Source organism: Pyrgilauda ruficollis, unplaced genomic scaffold, assembly GCF_017590135.1.
Source record: "Pyrgilauda ruficollis isolate IOZ18807 unplaced genomic scaffold, ASM1759013v1 scaffold24, whole genome shotgun sequence".
Lineage (NCBI taxonomy): Eukaryota > Metazoa > Chordata > Aves > Passeriformes > Passeridae > Pyrgilauda > Pyrgilauda ruficollis.
In genome coordinates this window covers 16,394,323-16,411,601 of record NW_024523648.1, presented here as the reverse complement: position 1 = coordinate 16,411,601, position 17,279 = coordinate 16,394,323, and the positions used below count along the sequence as shown (strand labels likewise).

The window sequence follows — 17,279 nt, the reverse complement described above, 5'->3', positions numbered from 1 at the left end:
AATGTCTGCTAGTTTTGTTCTGAATTCACTAGGTACTCTAACTTCGTCAGCCATAAACTTTAAGCATGATAATAAAGCCATCATTCATGTATCAATATAAAAATCAAAGAGCTGAAATATTTTTGTCTCCCCGAGTTAGACAAATACTTTGAGGAGTGGAGAAGCTGTATGTCTAATAGCTGACTCAAGTGTGTTCTTCAGTTTTCACTTAGTGGAGTGGATAAATATTAACCCTTCTCTATAGCAGATAGTCTGCTCTGGTTGCAGAATCCTGTGAGCTGTCAAATACAGCAAGCAAAGCTGTATTTGCTTTTTGCATGGCTCTGTATGAACTACCGTGGGCATCCACTGCCATGAATATAAAATCTAAAAATCATGCTAAAGCTTATGAAACTGTCTCCAGTCCTTATGTAAGGACTTAACGAATTGAAACGTGTGGAGTAGGTAGCTGTGTGTTAACAGGTGACATTTATCTTGCCTTTTTTTTGTGTGATGCTCAGTTTCTGTAGACAGGCTTCAGACAGTGATAGAATAAAAGAAAGGGAGCTGACTAACTGCTTTGTCTCCATGTGTTCTCTGATGGATTTTGAAATATATGGTACACATTGGGGCAATGCATTTGAAAGTGGGTGAATTAGTGTAAGCATTTGTGGACTGTTGTTTGGATACTAAGTTGTAAAAATCAATATTTTAGATTAATTCATAATGGAATTTTGAATTAAATTTATAAATACATGTAATAGTTGTGAGAATACAGCATTAATAAAGCAAAGCTGCAGAAAGAAGTGATTAATTTTAGTGTCATGATGAACTCCTTCAAGGCCCTGTGTGTGATAGTGTTGATTTATTACATATCTGAAATGTCATACAGTCCATAATACATGTTGACAGGCTCTAAGGCAGCTCCCATCAAGTCAGGGATGAAAACTGCCGACTCATTTCAATCTGTGCCACTGCTGCTGTAATGCAGTGGGATAGGAGCTCTGGGTAAACAATTGCTTCTTGCATAGAAATGATTCCCAGAATTTTTCTTCCTCTGGTCTGTGATGTATTTGGTGAATGTCTTGATGCTTTCAGCTGAATACTGAATTATGATAAAGCTAACAGAATAAGGAATGTAGCCACCAGATTTTCAAGAACTAGAAGATATCATCGCATATCTCTGTTTCTGCAGTATCCACATGCAGCATTTAAATGTGTGCTTCTGTATTTTCCCAGTAAGATTAAGGCAGAAATTTAAAGTCAGTATGTCCTTAAGTTTCATTCCAAAAAGTGACAAGTTTCTGAATTAGGCAGAATTAGCAAGACCTATTCTCTCAATTAGCAAGAAAACAATTGAAGTGTCTTTTGTTAATTTCTTACGCATTAGTAGAGAAGTGAAAATTCTTCTGAATTGCAGCCCCTTCTAGGATTGTGGGCAGCAGACAGTTGGTGCACAGCAGGCTCTGAAGTAATGATGCTGAGCAATATTGGTCTAGAAAAACCTGGCAAACCCAGTTAACCATATGCAATCATGTAATTTCTGCCTCTTGTCTCTGCTCTGAATAGGTTTTAATTATTTGCTCTCTTCTGCTAAGCTTGAAATTAGGAAAGTGTCTCACAAACAGCTAAATTCTCTCAAGTTGTGTGGAAATCAAAAGCGAGCTAAAGGAGAGAATGGCCACCTTCCACCACCCAGTCCCCTGCCTCAAATTAAATATTTTGAGGGCGTGACTGGAAAACAAGTGCAAAAGATAAAGGCCAGAATGAAGATGGTTTATGCTTCATAGGCTTTGGTATGACAGTTAATTTTTTTGATACATATTGTGAAGTATTAAAACACAAACACTTTCTTTTCTTGGCAGATTTGTATGGATTAGTCCTCTTTCTTGGAGTTGATCCTTACTGGGTCAAACACTGGTGGGACCAACTACTATATCGACCTTATTGTAGGAAAAATCCCCAGCCTCTCTACAGTCTAATTGCGAAGATAATGTGGAGATCAGCAAAGAAGGATGTGCTTGACCAAGTAAATCAAAATTTTGAGTTTTAGAATTCCTTAACATCATTTACCCATAGTTTTATTTGGAGATTACTTACTTTCTTTTTTTAATTTCAGATTCAAATCCCCCCTCAGACAGAAAATATACACTGGCTTCACTTCTCTCCTGTGGAGAGACACTTCTATCATCGCCAGCACGAGGTGTGCTGCCAGGATGCATTGGCAAAACTCAGGAAGATTTCAGACTGGACTCTTAAGCTTAGCAGCCTAGATAGAAGGACTGTGACTTCTATTCTATACCCTTTGCTACGGCTCAGGCAGGCCTGCTGTCACCCACAAGCTGTTCGGGGAGAGTTCTTGCCGCTACAGAAAAGGTGAATTTCTGTCATTTCTTAAATGGCCTACTTTATCCAAAGCAAAACTCTGATTGTCTCCAGCAGTGCAAGCCTTTGTACAGTCCTCAAATAAGCCTAATTTAAGCTTCTTTAGTTAAATGTGTGACTATGGCACACCAGGGTAATTGACCTCAGAAGCTGAACAGGCACAGTGGGTTCATTAGTGTAGTTTTTGTGTTAAAGGACATAGTACTGAAGGCATTTGATTTGCCAGTGGCATTCTAACCTTACTATGACTAGAGTGTTGCAGGTAACAGATTGAGTATGAAACAAACCAGATTATTTTTTTGTTTTAAAATAAGCCCACTGCTTTTTTTTTTTTTTTTTTTTTTTTTTTTTTGTCTCATACAAAGCTCACATTTACGAATGAGAACAATGAAAGAATTGAATCAACAGAATGGAATAATTCTTTAGTTCAAAGAAAATGTTAATGTGAGGTTGCAGAATTTGTAAATATAGATCCAAACTTGAAAGTTGTACAAATTCTCTTTTATTTGCATGCTTTCACGATCATCTTTCCCACAAGTGCTCTGCAAGTATCACTTTGGTCTCAGTTTTTGTTACACCAAAAAAAAAACTATGTTGCCAGTCCTGTTGTGAAATGTATCTGCTACCTTTTCAGTTAGTCAGAAGAGTGGTGTCTATGTTTCTTTTTTAAGCTACAGGTAGCGAAGAACTTCAACTTTTAGCACTGCCAGTGTTTTTGCTACTGTTTCCTAGTCCATCCATTCTATTCAGACTCTTTCAATCCATGTTAGAAGTTTTGTGTCCTACTCCTTGCTCTTTGTTATACAGAGCACCTGCAGTGCCTAAGCAGCTGAAGCTGACTTTGCATTTGCCTGAGCAGAGAGCAATAGTTAGACACTGTGTTGTAGTACTTACTGTGGTAGTCTGCTAATGTGGAAGCAAGGGACTCAAACATAGGAGAAATCAATATTCCCATCCATCATACAAGATTATTTGCATTAAAATGAGCCAGTGTAGTATAAATGAAATATATGTAAACTGAGCAGAGTATGGTGGGAACAACTTCATACTGTGTTGATTTTGGTGGAATGGTTGCACAGTGACACCTGCATAGTAACTGATGGAAAAGCCAGCAATGAAAATTAAATCTTTCTTAAAGTCATGTGTACAAAGAAAAGTCAATTCCCAGCACTATTTACATACCTTTTTTTTGGGAACTTGACTGCAGCACTGACATTCCCTATGAATGGAGAGAAGATTTGGTTCCTGTCTTTGGAATAGAATAGAGAGAAGATTTGGTTCCTGTCTTTGGTTATATGTAGGAGAATAATAAAGAAATTCTCTGCTAGGACCTTTGATGACTAAGAGAAATTTACTGAAATAAGAAAGTTGATGCTGAAGCATATAGATAAGAGACATGGGCCTGAGTTAAAAACCCGAATTTGGAGCATATTCTGTTCTATGATAGATGACCTTTTTCTCCCGCCTGTGTAGTGAAGGCAGTAAATGATGTCTACTCAGAAAAAAAAAAAAAAAAAGCTCTCAGAAGAGATTTTTCTAGGTTCTCCTAATTTAACTGAGTAAAGACCACTTCTGTTTGCCTTAGTTGGTAGTCTCAGGCTGTATATCAAATTGCATATTTTATATGTACATCCTTCTGCTGTAACAATTTTTCTTGGAACTGCTGATGGTTTTGAAAATAAAAGGTAAGTAGCAATGGTGGAAGTATCAGCATATGTTATGTGTATTTACCGTTTCCTTTGCTGAATTCAGTAATTATGAATAGTGATTATATTGATTTAAAGCTGATTCTGGTGTAACACTGTACTATAAAACCAAGAATCGTTTCTGCAACTGGAACAATGTTGCAAGGAAGGTAAAATAAAAACCTAGGCAAGGGTATCCTTCTAGCATAATTTGAGCCCAGTCTGTGCAAGAGTTCAGTGCTCTGTTCCACAGTGCTGAACACCAAATAGTAAATGCTTCTCCTGGTGAATGAAGCTGAGGAGCAGGGTTTCAGTGGAGGGGAGAGGTGTCTGGTCTAACAGCAGCAATTGGTATTAGAAGCAGCCTCAGGTCAGCTGTTGTAGGCTGTTGCTATTGTTTACTCTCCTGTCTCTTCATATCAGTCCTCTGATTCTTTAACCTGTGGCTTTACTCCAAGGTATCCTTCAAGCTTCCTTCTTGCATCCTCCTCATTTCTGTTCCTGCTTCTCTCTTTTCTCCTAATTTCTGGTATTTTTATATGAAGCTAATTCTCTTCCAGTAAAATTCCTCTCATAATTTGCAGATATGACAAATGTAGAAAAGGAAGTTTAGAATGATTTTTGCTAGTCTTCTCAGTTCTCATTTCACACATTTCCTTCTTTACATTGACACTTCATGTGTTTTGTGTTTAGATTGTTAGCAGAGGGTAGAAGTGTAGTCTGTCATAGCTGTTCTCATCTGAACAGCTTTTGACAAAATGAGGTCTATTTTGCTTGTTTGCAGTTCACCACTAACAGAAGGAGAAAATATTTTGCCCCATAAATGATTATTTTACCAAGCTCAAATTTTCTTCTTGCTCCTTATTTCTTGGTGTTCCAGGAGATGGCAACCTCTGGATGCACTCAAGTTAGGGTAAAGCTCTAGCAGGAAGAAAATCTGACAGTTAGAGGTCTTTTAATAAGTAAAGAAATCTCAGAAAGCATTTGCAATATGTTGGATGCATGTAATGATCCGCTATGCTGCTCAGAATGACCCTCTTACTTTTCTAGTACTGTCATTTTGTTTCAAATTTGGTCTCCTTTTCAGCACCATGACCATGGAGGAACTACTGGCATCTCTGCAAAAGAAATGTCGAACAGAGTGTGAAGAAGCTCACCGACAGTTGGTGTGTGCTCTTAATGGCTTAGCTGGTATCCATATCATTAAAGGTAAGACCAAAGGGCTGTAGCATATTCTTTACTCCTTTCAGTACAGGAGTAAAGGATATGCTCCATCTCTGTGTACTGGGAGGTTAAAAGAAGTCATACATGTGTAATTGTACTTAACCTGCTTTTGTTTTACCAGTACTGCTTTCTGGGTTTCCCTTGTGCCCCCAGCCATGCAAACTGCTATGCTGACTGCTAAGATGCCTTTTGCTGCTCCTGCTAGACAGCTCTGTCAATGTTGATTTTGTCTGAATTACAGGGCAAAAAAAGCTTTGAAAGAGAAACAAAAATAATTATATCAATCTTGAGTGTCCCACAAAATAAAAATAAATTAAAATTACTCCATTATGAATGTGTAAAAATGCCACTTTTCCAAGCTCTTCTAAAGTTGACATGCTGTTTGAATTTTTCCAGTTCATGTCAGTCTTCCTCCAAAGAGAGCAGGCAAACTGCCTTTTCTCTTACTTGCCTCACAGAAGGATTATATTCATATTCTTTAATCTGTAGTTAGTGGGTTTGAAATACTTTGTTACAATTACAGCTTGGAGATAAGTGTTTCTGATACAGTTAAGTGCTTAAAAAGAGTTACATAAAGATGTAATGCTTCTGAAATGCACTAGTATCAAAAATTATGTTTGACCTATTTTGAAAACCAGATGGATAAAAATTTCGTCTGATGAGAAACAAAAGCGGGACAAAAGAGGCAGCGTTCTGGTCTGTAACTGTTCCCCCAGTGTTACCCTTACAGTCAGTCTTCTTTATGAGGAAGGGGGAAGCACACCTTACATAAAAGTGAGGCCATGAATTTAATCTTAGTATAATTGAAAACTTATAGGACTATTATTAGTCCAAATTTATTGCTACAGGCAAAGAAAAGAGTAACAATTGCACTTGTTTCTACTTGTCCTGCTTTTCTGCTCACCTTTCTACTTAGGCTCATCTGGACCCTAAGGTCAGTGGTTTTGTAGATGTGGTGGCAGTGCAATTGCCAGTTGTCACTACCTTCATCAGTAGGAATAAGATGTTTGTGTTGATGGTTTCTTTCTCACACAAGAGTCCAGTGAGGGTCATTTTTTATGTTTGCTAGCATGTTTGCATCTTTCTTCATTGGTCTGCAGCTCCATGAAAACGCCGAATTTAGTGGACATGATGCCTTTTATGAATGTTACATACTCTTTCTTTGTTCTCTTTGTTGCCCCTAAAACCAGTTTTGTCCAGCTCTAAGTCTGCATTTCTTTGACTGTGGGTGAGTTGTTTATAGCCATGGCTTTCTTATTCACTGCCAAGCCTGTGCACCATTTCTTAGCATCCCATGGCTCTACTCTACACTGCATCCTATATCTTTACTTGTCAATAGCCTCTGCTATTGTTACTAGGCCTGTATTTCCCTACACTACATCATTGTGGTAGTTGTAAATATCTCATTCTACATGGAATAACTGCTTGTTACTGCTGTCTATATAAAGCTGTGTTTGTACCACACAAAGATAAACAAAAGTTTAAAAACATACTAAAAATTAGCCTTAGACACCTAATAAATTACAGAAATTGCTGTCACAGCTAAGCCAAGTAAAAGGTTCAGGAAGGTCAAGAAAAATTCAAGGGAGGCCTGACAGGCTTCAAATTAGCAAATTCAGCACATAGCTTTTGGCTGGTTACTAGTAATTGCAATCCTGTATTGTAGGACTACACCCTTACAAATGCAATTCTTTCAATTTAAGAAGCAGCAAATCTTGTTGACATAGAATTGTTACACTTCCATTATAAATAGGATGATGTTTGTTGTTTTACTCTCTTATCTGTCTTTATGCATTTCTTTTCTCTGTACTTCTCCATGTTTTAAGAGTCTCTAAGAGTATTACTGGCTAAGTAAATTTCCATCAGTTGAGAAAAGCAAATTAAAATGGATTTATTTTTGCACTGCTTTTCCATACACAACTTCAATTTTGTATTTCTTTTTAATTGATATAAGCTATTTTCTGAGAAGTGATTGTGATGCTCGCAGCTTACATCAGTAGTTAGGCTCCCTGCATGTACCTAATCATTTCTGCATTTCTGAAGTATGACACAACTTTCATGGTTTTCACTGGAAGAGTGAATAATGCATTTGCAGTGCAAATTTAGTAATGCATCACTGCCATGAGTTGTAGATTTTTTTTAAAGTGCAACATGAGATTTTTTTTTTTATTTATGCAACCATGAATACATATTTTAAGATTAAGAGGTTTGCAGATCTTACAGTCACAAAAGATATTTAATTTGGAAACTGCATTATTCTTTGTAAAATATCATATTCTGTCTTCTACCCGTTTTCTGGGAGGAGGAATGACTAGGAAAGAATTGCTTGAAGACAGGCACTTAATATACAGTCTCTCTGAGAACATTTTAGTATGTTACAAGTAATGTAACACCTGTAAGGTCATAACTGTTTGTATATTTAAAAACCAACACAATGTGTCTGTGTTTTTGCTACTCTTTTTTAATTCAGGAGAATATGCATTGGCTGCGGAGCTGTACAGAGAAGTACTAAGATCATCTGAAGAACACAAAGAAAAGCTCAAAACAGATTCCTTGCAAGTGAGTGAGCATTGCAATGTAAAGAGACGTAGTTAAGAACTGGAATACTTTAGATTTAATTTAACAGGTCAGTCTTTTCTTCCTCCCAGTGGTATGCTGAATTACTCTTTCAGCCTGCTGTAATGATAACAGTATTTTGATTACAATCTTTAGATAGGAATCTGTCAAAATAAAAAAAAAGCTACTGTGTATCTATAAACCTGCTTGTGAGTTTTCTTGATGTCCCTGAAGCAGTGTATGATCTCCACCTGCTGTTCTGCAGTACAGTTAACAAGCTGAATTCCTAGTCTGGTGCCTGTGACTGTGACTGCTCACATTAAGTGTTATATTACATCCTGCAATTACAGAATGCAGGGTTTGCACTGAGTGATATTAAGGTGCCAGATGATAGAGAATAATAAAATATTTGCGCTGCAGAAGATAAAAGGGCATCAAAACATAGAAAATAATTGAAGTGCCTTTTCTCTTTGGGCATTTGATTTCATGCCTTTTGAATACTATTTAAAAATATTAATATATTTTCCTGGTAAAAAAGTCATGGTTCTCTAAGTAACATATTTGTAGTTCTTCAAGAACTATCGGTTCTTAATTGACCAAAATTTTCTTCAGCATAAGAGATTTAAAATGTTAGTGACACATAGATAAGTGATCAGTTGTCTGTTTCTTTACTTGCTTCTGTGAGCAAATTATTGTTTGATTGTGTTGCGTGTGGTCACATGATGTCTCTGTTGTGCTTCTTTGATTCTTCCTTTTCCTTTGTGACTTCCTGGTGGCTTTTTTGGCCTAGCATAGACGTGTTAGCGTAAACTTCTTAAGTTGCACATAGGTTGTTAATTAAATTGTTCTACTGGATTGTACAATCCAATTAAGTTTTTTTTTCCCCATTGAAATATATTCTGACTAATTCTGTCTTAGTGTAATACAATTTTACTTCTGTTAAGTTTTATCAGTTGTGTAGGATTAGCTCTTTGAGATAATGGCAAATCACTGCTGGCCAGCCCTCTTGAGTGACTGAGATAGTAATAGGGCAGAGGTGAAGAGAATCCGGGATGTGAGAAGGGCACAAGTTTATGATAGTGGAGGTTATTAGTATGAGTTTGTGGGAGCTGTGCAGGAAGCATAATATTATTGGTCTGGTTTGAGAAACAAAGGGTGAAGCCAGAGAAGAGGCACAGAGTTTCCTTATATTAATAATCAAATTTATTTTCCTTAAAAGTATACCAAAAGGTTATGTGTTTTTCAATATCTTTTATTTCAGAGAAATTGAAAATATGAAAAAATATTATAGCTCTTGGTATCTGGTCTTTTCCTCACACTTTATTTTGCTTTAGATAGGCTAAATGAATTGTTTCCTCAGAATATTCCAAAAGACACCAAAGAAAGTGCTCTAATTTGTTTTTCATAATAGTCAAGGGCTGTTTTAATTAGGAGGGTGAGTATGGCATAGGATCTGGTGACCTGGTATCACACTTACTTGCTGATTTGCTTTTGAGATGTTAAAGAAGGTCTTTTTAATATTTCATTTCCTATCTAAGTAAAATGAGGAAAGGAATCTTTCTTTTCTTTATAACGTGCTTCCAGATTAGCAGAGAAAGACAAAACTATTTTAAATGCATGCTAATTTCTTGCTGTAAGCCTTCATTGCTCTTTCCTGTCACGAATGTTCCAATGATTGCTCTTGACTTTGTGTGTATTTAGAGACTTCATTCTACACATAATTTGATGGAATTGTTGGCAAAGCACCCAGGAATTCCCCCGACTTTGCGTGATAGCCGACTTGCAGAAGAGGTAAACATCTTTTGTTTTTACATAAATATTGTAGAGCATGTTTTTATTTTTTGTCCCCTCAGCATTTTCTCTAACTAAAGAAACAACAATTATTTTCATTTAAAAAAAAATAGCTTTTGAGTTAACTACATACATAAGCCTTACTTGTTATTTTATGAGTAAGTTTTATATCTAGGTAAGTTCAATTGTCCTGTTCTCAGACTGTTCTGGGATCTTTTTATTGTTTGCTTATTCAACACAGATAAGTAAAAATACTGAGTTATATTCCAGTTCCCTTTTGTATTCCTATTGTGTTGTTTGGGCTTACCCAAAAGCAAAGTTGCACAGTTAGCATCTTTATAGTAATTTGTCTTCTTACATGTTTTTTGTGGCTTACTTATAGATGCTGGATTCTAGGGGAAAAAAATATTGGTAAATATTGCTTACAAATGAAGGTGGGTAGCACACAGATAGGTAACCACTTAAACGCACTACGGTAGTTGGGGAGTTTTTACATTTGCAGTATTCCTCACAGATATGATTTGTGCATAGTTTAAACTCTTATTTCCATACAGGCAGAACAACTCCGACAGCATTATATGAGTAAATCCAATGCAGAAGTTGCAGAAGCCCATCAGGCCTTACAGCCAGTTCTTCAAACTATTCGAGAACTTCAGAGAAAGGCAGGTACCTCTTAAATGTTTTGTCTCTGACTTTTGGCATTTTTAAAAAATAATGTTTTCATCTTTTTGTCCAGAACTCTAGCTGTTTATCTTATTTCACCTGTTAAAATTACAAGGTCACTTCAGTGTTGCTCTCTTCATTTTGCAGGGAACTTTGCTTTCTCTGATTAAATGATCTCTATCTCCTTTTGAGAGAGAGAGAAGGAAGAAATTTTGAGATCACAATATCTCTGTGTGGCTGTTCTGTGTAGATAGCCTTGATGAATCTGATTCTACTGAAGGAATATAAAGATGTAGAGAATGTAGACAGTTTCTTTGACACATCAACAGAAGATGGGGTGTTTCTCCAGTTTCTTAGTCATACATTTACACATCAACAGAAGATGGGGTGTTTCTTAATCACACTCATCCTCCACTTTTCATGGAATTAGCCAGTCTGTGTTTGACTGTGGCCTAAAGATCAGTATACGCCTCTGCTGCAATGAGTAGATTGGTTTTCTGTTGAAAGTTCAAGGATAAATTTCGTGTTTTTCATACAGATACATTCAGGTTCTCCTTGGTGGTTGGATGTCATCCAGACAGCAATACAGTATGCCATTGATGAGGAGCTTGTTCAACGTGTGCAAAACGAAATAACCTGCAACTACAAACAGGAGACAAGTAAACTCTCCATGGCAGAGAAGTAAGAGAATAACTGAAATCGGCTGTTAAATACAGTTAAATCTACTCAGATCTTCTTACTCATTTGTGCTAGCTGTTGCAATTAGATAGCAGACATTTTTGCTTCAGAGCATCTGGACTGCAATTATGTTTCAAAACCAGTCCCTGAAAAAGCACAGCTAGATAGACAACTTGGAAAGAAAAGCAGGAAAATTACTGTTTTCTCTTAGATAAGCATTCTTTGAAATGTTCTTCTGCATTATCTACTGTGGTTTTACAGTCTTCAGTACTCATGGAACTGCTGAGTAAGAAGAATTCAAAGTGTATTACATTAAAATTGAGTAACCTGTAAAAGAAATTGACTCACTTAAATGGAAAGTAGACAGACAATATCAGAAAATCCTTGTGTAACACCATAAAATAGCATCACTCTTTTTCTGAGCAAAGAATTTGAAGTTGGTTTCATGTTGAAGACAACAGCATACCATTTCTTTTTGGGTTCAGTTACAGAGTAATGAATTCAGAGGGGACATTCAGAGGTTGTTTAAATCAACCCCCATCTTAGGATCCAGACCCACATCCTTGTTCAATCCAGTAAAGCTGCACAAGGATTTGACCTGTTCAGTATCTGCAAGGAAGGAGATGCAATAGTCTCTGTGTGAAGCCTGTTCCAGTATTTGGCCCACTTGGTGGGGAAAAAAAAGACATTAAAATTATTTTACCTAGTTAATATTTCCTGTGTTGCATCATTTGTACATTGTCTGTTGTTCTTTTTCCAGGTGCCTTTGACAAAAGTTTGACTCAGTCTTCTCTGTATGTTCCAGTTAGATAAATACAGAAAGCAATAAGGTCGCCCCTTAATTTTAGGACTGAATAGACCCTCTTCTCCTAACCCCTTCTTGTGCATTCTGGATGAAGGTCTGTAAGTCCATCACAGAAAAGGGAGACATAGGAACAACAGTGCTCTGGTGGTTTAACTTGGGGCAATTTTCCCAGATACATGAACTTATGCTTTTAAATACAATCTTTCTGAATCATGTTGTAGTCAAATACATTTTTATTATATTTATGAAATATATAAATATACGTATATACATCTGTGTACAAGTTTATAAAATGCATATACATTTAAATACTTAAATACACGTATTTTAATTCCATGTGTAAAGATGTATCCTCCACTCTGACTGTTCTGCCATCACGATTCCAAAAGGCTGAAATTTCTTCTTGATGGAAGTAAATATATCTCTTATTTTCAGTACTTAACATAATTCTATTGAATAATTTAAATAAAGACACAAGACTTAACCTCCTTTTTCTTCAGCACAAGAGGCAATGGGCACAAACTGAAATACAAGATGTTCCCTCTGAACATAAGGGAATGCTTTTTTACTGTGAGGGTGACTGAGCACTGAAACAGGTAGCCCAGAGACATTGTGGGGTCTCCATCATTGAAATACTCAAAAGTTGTCTGGGCATGGTCTTGGGCAGCCAGCTCTAGGTGACCCTGCTTGAGGAGAGCATTTGAGCAAGATAACACCCTGAGGCCCCTTCCAACCTCAGCCAGTCTGTGAGTCTGGATGTGAAAGTCTCATGGTTCTTTGAGAATGATAGCATCACATTCTGGTCAAAATAAATATGAGGAAAGGATTGTTTCCATGTTCATGCAAAACTTTTATGCCTATCCATCCATTTGTATGTTAGCCTGTGTCACACTGATTTTTTTTTTCCAAATGAGGTGTTTAGAAAGTATCTTCTTAAATTGCTGCTTACAGATTGTATAACTTTGGAAAAGCTGTCTGTGACTAAACTTTCTTCTATAACACAGGGATAAAGCTAACTTCCTTTTCAATTTATTTTAGCATATGAGATAAAACTTAAAAAACAGTGTTGTATCAAGTTCTGCTGGTTAATGTTGGAAGCAACTAGTGCTTTGAATTGAGTACTGGATATGGTTAATCCATGGTATAGTGAGGGAAATTTTTATAAAGCTGGTATTATTTAGCAATTGGTGATATTAACAACAGATTTGTGGTTGCAATTTACATTTATTTTCAGACTACCTGGTTAGGCAGACTTTGTCTATGTTATTTTAAAATGCACAGTACTGAAGTAGGTTATATTGAATGCCAAGCTTTAGTAGTGTTAAACCTGTGCTTTGCTCTCTGCACTGTACAAAATGTATGTTTTGGATCAAACTTTCTATATTGTGTAGAACCACAGTCTTGTACATCAATGTCAGACCTTGTAGGAATGATGCACTTTCTTTCAGCAAGAGACTTCTGCTCTCAGGAGAAACACAATGTGGGAAGGGCTTAACTTGTGTTCCTGTTTGTGTTCATTACTGCAACACCCCTCCAATCAAAAAAGACAGCTAGGTAGCTAGGTTTTTGGAGAATAGTTTACTGTTATATCCATGTAATATATTTAACTTTGCTGAATGAAGTGTATTTTTGTGATGCGTGCATGTGTCTGTTGTGAATTGCAGAGGTGCATTCAAAATCATTTTGTTGGCCAGCAGACACAAGTAAGACTGTATGTGCAGTGGTTTCCATTTAGTAGATCTGCATTGTGGACCGAAATGTTGCAGGTTGGTGTTCACTACTAGTATTTGGCCACACCTCTCAAGTCTTGGAAAGAGTCTTTCTGTTCTAAAAATACCAGGCATCAGCTCTGGGGATACACTGGAGTGATTTCTGACGGCATTGCATGTAGTAGGAGTAAGCTTTTTCTTGTGGTACCAGCTTTGTTTGTTGTCCTACATTGCTATTTTGCTACTTCTCTTCTACTTTAAAATACTGAATTGGGTTTGGATTTTGTGTCTTGGTGTAATTTCCCTTTTTCTTTAAATCAGATTCCGTGACTGCAGAGGCCTTCAGTACCTCCTCACAACCCAGCTGGATGAAGTGAAGAAGTTCCAGAAGATCGTAAGAGAAGCAGTGAAAAACTTAGAAGGGCCTCCTTCTAAGCAGGTTATTGAGGCTGCCACTATCTGCCATTTGCGACCTGTTAGACTGCCACTTAACAAGTAGGTCTTGAAAACAGAAAATATAACTTAGATGTGTATTACTAGATTTTCCTTTATTTGAAATAACATACTGAAGCCTTTGTTATGTACTCAGGAGCTGTATGCACACAGTTATCACAGATCTATTTGTTAGACTCATGACCTGTGGTTTTATTTTAGTAAAATCTTCTGGTGTCAGCTATATTAGTGTACATATGACTGTTATTTTGTTATTTTTTTAAGAATTTTGTGTAGTTTTTTATGTTGGAATAGGGGTTTATGATAATTTGGTTTCTGAAATTTTGAGTGCATCTGTTTTCAATTTTCTATATTGCAGCTGTGTCTTTTGTAAGGCTGACGAATTGTTCACAGAATATGAGTCAAAGCTCTTTATGCATAGGTAAGTTCATAGCTTTATAAATTTCTCACTGTTAGAAAAAGTGAAAGTTGGATTGGTTTATGTTTTCTGAAATAAGTTTATGACCAAATGACAGAGACTTCTTGCTGATGGCTTTGATAGCAGTTCTGTTAGGTTTGATTTTCTATGTAAATTTCATTTGAAGAAGTGGTGTCCAATGAATGAATACATGCCACTTTCTCTCAAGCCACTATAACATGACCGTACATCTGAAATGAAGGGGTGGCATGTTCAGAAAGCATGTGTATGAATACGGTATGCTAATTTAACACATACTCCTATTTGTGCAAATATTTATTTGTAGTCCAGCTGCAACTGGTGTAATACCACCCTCATTCAGTGTTTCAGTGAGAAGAGATCTCAGACAGAATGAAGCTGAAAGAAGGGTGACATCAGCACGGGATGTCAGAAGTGCACATAGTGGGCAGAAAGATGAATTACAGCTCTCTGCATGCTTTCTTTTGGGCTTCTCTCTCTCATATCCCTCACAATGTCAAAATCGGGTTGAAAAGTCTTGAGGTTACTGAGAAAACGTTTTGAGACATCTTTACCAGTGGGGGTTATGTTGCTTCATGACTGCTGGAATCAGGAAGAATGGATTCTTTTAAAATTAGCATTATTTGTCAAGGAGAGAACTGGGAAGCTGTACTGTTCATTCACAGTGCCATACACAGCAAAAATTGCATCTGAGTTTAATTGTAACTCTTGCTTATATAAAATGTCAGAATTGAAATTTTTTAAATGAATGTGACATTAATAACTATTGAAAGATAATTTAGATATGTAAGCCTTTACAAAATCTATAGATGATTTGGGGCTGACAGAATGGCCTGAGGATTGGTTCCAAGGTCACTGTGTTCAAAGCAAGCTTTTGATTAGGTAATAAAACAGCTGTTTATATTTGCTTGGTTTGCATTATCCTTTAATCATATATAAGAAGGCTGAAATAGATGATGAATAAGTACAGATGGATGTGGAAGTACAAAATCAGTGCTAAGTGCTGTGTTTGGTTTGTTTTGAAGTGTTAAAGGCCAAATGGCAATATTTGAGGAGATGATAGAAGACCAAGAAGGGCTTGTCGATGACCGTTTGCCCACCACAAGCAGAGGGCTCTGGGCAACCAGTGAAACTGAGCGGGCTTTGAAAGCTCTTCTTTCCTTTGCCAAAGCTCACCGCATGGACATTAGAGTAACTGAGGAAGGGAGCGCATTCCTGGAGCTCTTTGAAGCATGGAAAAAGGAATATAAGGTACAGTAAATTACATGGTGATCAAACAGTTGTGTGATCCATTTAGTTTATTGTAAACAAATTGCAGCTGAATGTGATGCAGCACATCTAAGTCGTATTCCTGAAATTAGGCTTTGCCTACCAACCTTTTCCACAGTGCTTATTACAGGATTTGATTTTAAATGATTTATATGTGAGCTAATTGTTTCTAAAAGCTATACTGGCTACTAATCAAATTTCTAAGTAGTGTAATTGCATCTATTAAGACAATATAAAGATATAATTAAATGTGTTCATCTGTTTACTTGAATCAGAATGTAACAAGACTCAGCAAATCCAACACTGGTCCTTTGTGTAATTCAGGTTACCTTCAATTTTGTGAAGAAGGAACACAGTTTTTTCATGTGCCTTTATGTTAGGAAACAAAAGATGCGCCTAATATGCCAATGAGAATGAAGACAGTGTTATGATTCTGTCTGTTGTGACTTGGAAGTACTGATTCAGTGGTCTGTACTACTCCAATATACACTGAGCTACAAGAATGATACTCTGTGAAATAACTCTTTTTTTATTCAGCAGAGTGAGGGGTTTTTTGTTTGTTTTGCAAGGCATATTGTTTCTGAATTTTTAGTAGCATTAATTGTTGTAGTACTAGTAGTTGTAGAAGAAACGAGAACAGCTATTTCTAGTTGTTTATCCAGAGAGGCTGAAGAAGAGAGCAGACAAAATTATGTCTATCCTGCTTGTTTTCCATTATAATTAGTTGTTGTTATGGCTGAATGCTGTAAAGAAATATTATCTCTTCCTCCAAAAAGATTCTCACATTTCATTTTACCTTGTATGGCAGAGTCATGTAAGTGTAACTCAATTCAGTTCTGCTGTTCACTTGTTTGGGGTTTTCTTACAGTTACTTCATGAGTACTGGATGGTCCTTAGGGATCACGTGTCTGCTATTGATGAACTGGCAATGGCGACAGAGCGACTGAGAGTGCGTCACCCTGATGAGCCAAAACCAAATCCACCAGTGCTCCACATTATAGAGCCACATGAGGTAGGGTACTGGGCTTTTGAGAATGGTTTCTCTTTGAAGGAATCCACCTCCTACAAAAATAAAATCCACATCTGGATCTATGTGTAATGTCTATAATGTGTCTCTGTTTTCATTTCAGACAGGCTTGGTGGAGTATAGAATTTTTCTAGGTACATAGGGCCATTTTGAGCTTGTAACTGTTACTCTGATATATTTTTGTTAGCCTTCTGACAGAGTGGCAAGAGTCTGCTGTTCTTTCAGCAGCAGCTTCCTTTTTCTACAGTTGTCCAGTCTTCCAAGCTGGGTGGAAAATTAAGTTGACCTAATTCCTTACCCATATTGATACTTTTCACAAATACGCATATAAAACAGAAATAAGCACATCAAAGAAAAATATTTTTTTCAGTATTTTGAAATTTCTGAGCTATCCCTGACTCTGGTTATGATGATAGAGAAAATGCTGGGTTGATTTAACCTCTTAATTTTTTTTTTGCACCAATAGAAGTGTATTTTCTATAGACACATTTTGTGGGTTTTTTCTGTGAGATTAAGTTAGATAAAATTGCTTCTTTCTATAAGGAAATAAATTTCATCTCTGTATTGGAACATTTTTTAAAAAGGAGTACTTTGCTTAACAAATGCCTAATAAAGTCTT

At 36.7% G+C, this 17,279-nt stretch overlaps 1 protein-coding gene across 6 annotated transcripts in view; it reads left to right on the top strand.

Annotated features, from left to right (window-relative positions):
• SHPRH (SNF2 histone linker PHD RING helicase) overlaps positions 1–17,279 on the top strand; it is a 47,674-nt gene that overhangs the window by 18,089 nt on the left and 12,306 nt on the right. For all 6 annotated transcript variants that reach the window (XM_041469898.1, XM_041469899.1, XM_041469902.1 and 3 more), the window contains exons 12-22: positions 1,845–2,008; positions 2,099–2,355; positions 5,137–5,258; positions 7,744–7,832; positions 9,531–9,620; positions 10,175–10,282; positions 10,822–10,964; positions 13,797–13,970; positions 14,287–14,349; positions 15,390–15,615; positions 16,502–16,645. In XM_041469898.1, coding sequence (XP_041325832.1) covers positions 1,845–2,008; positions 2,099–2,355; positions 5,137–5,258; positions 7,744–7,832; positions 9,531–9,620; positions 10,175–10,282; positions 10,822–10,964; positions 13,797–13,970; positions 14,287–14,349; positions 15,390–15,615; positions 16,502–16,645 — 1,580 coding nt within the window. The remainder of the gene's footprint in view (positions 1–1,844; positions 2,009–2,098; positions 2,356–5,136; positions 5,259–7,743; positions 7,833–9,530; positions 9,621–10,174; positions 10,283–10,821; positions 10,965–13,796; positions 13,971–14,286; positions 14,350–15,389; positions 15,616–16,501; positions 16,646–17,279) is intronic.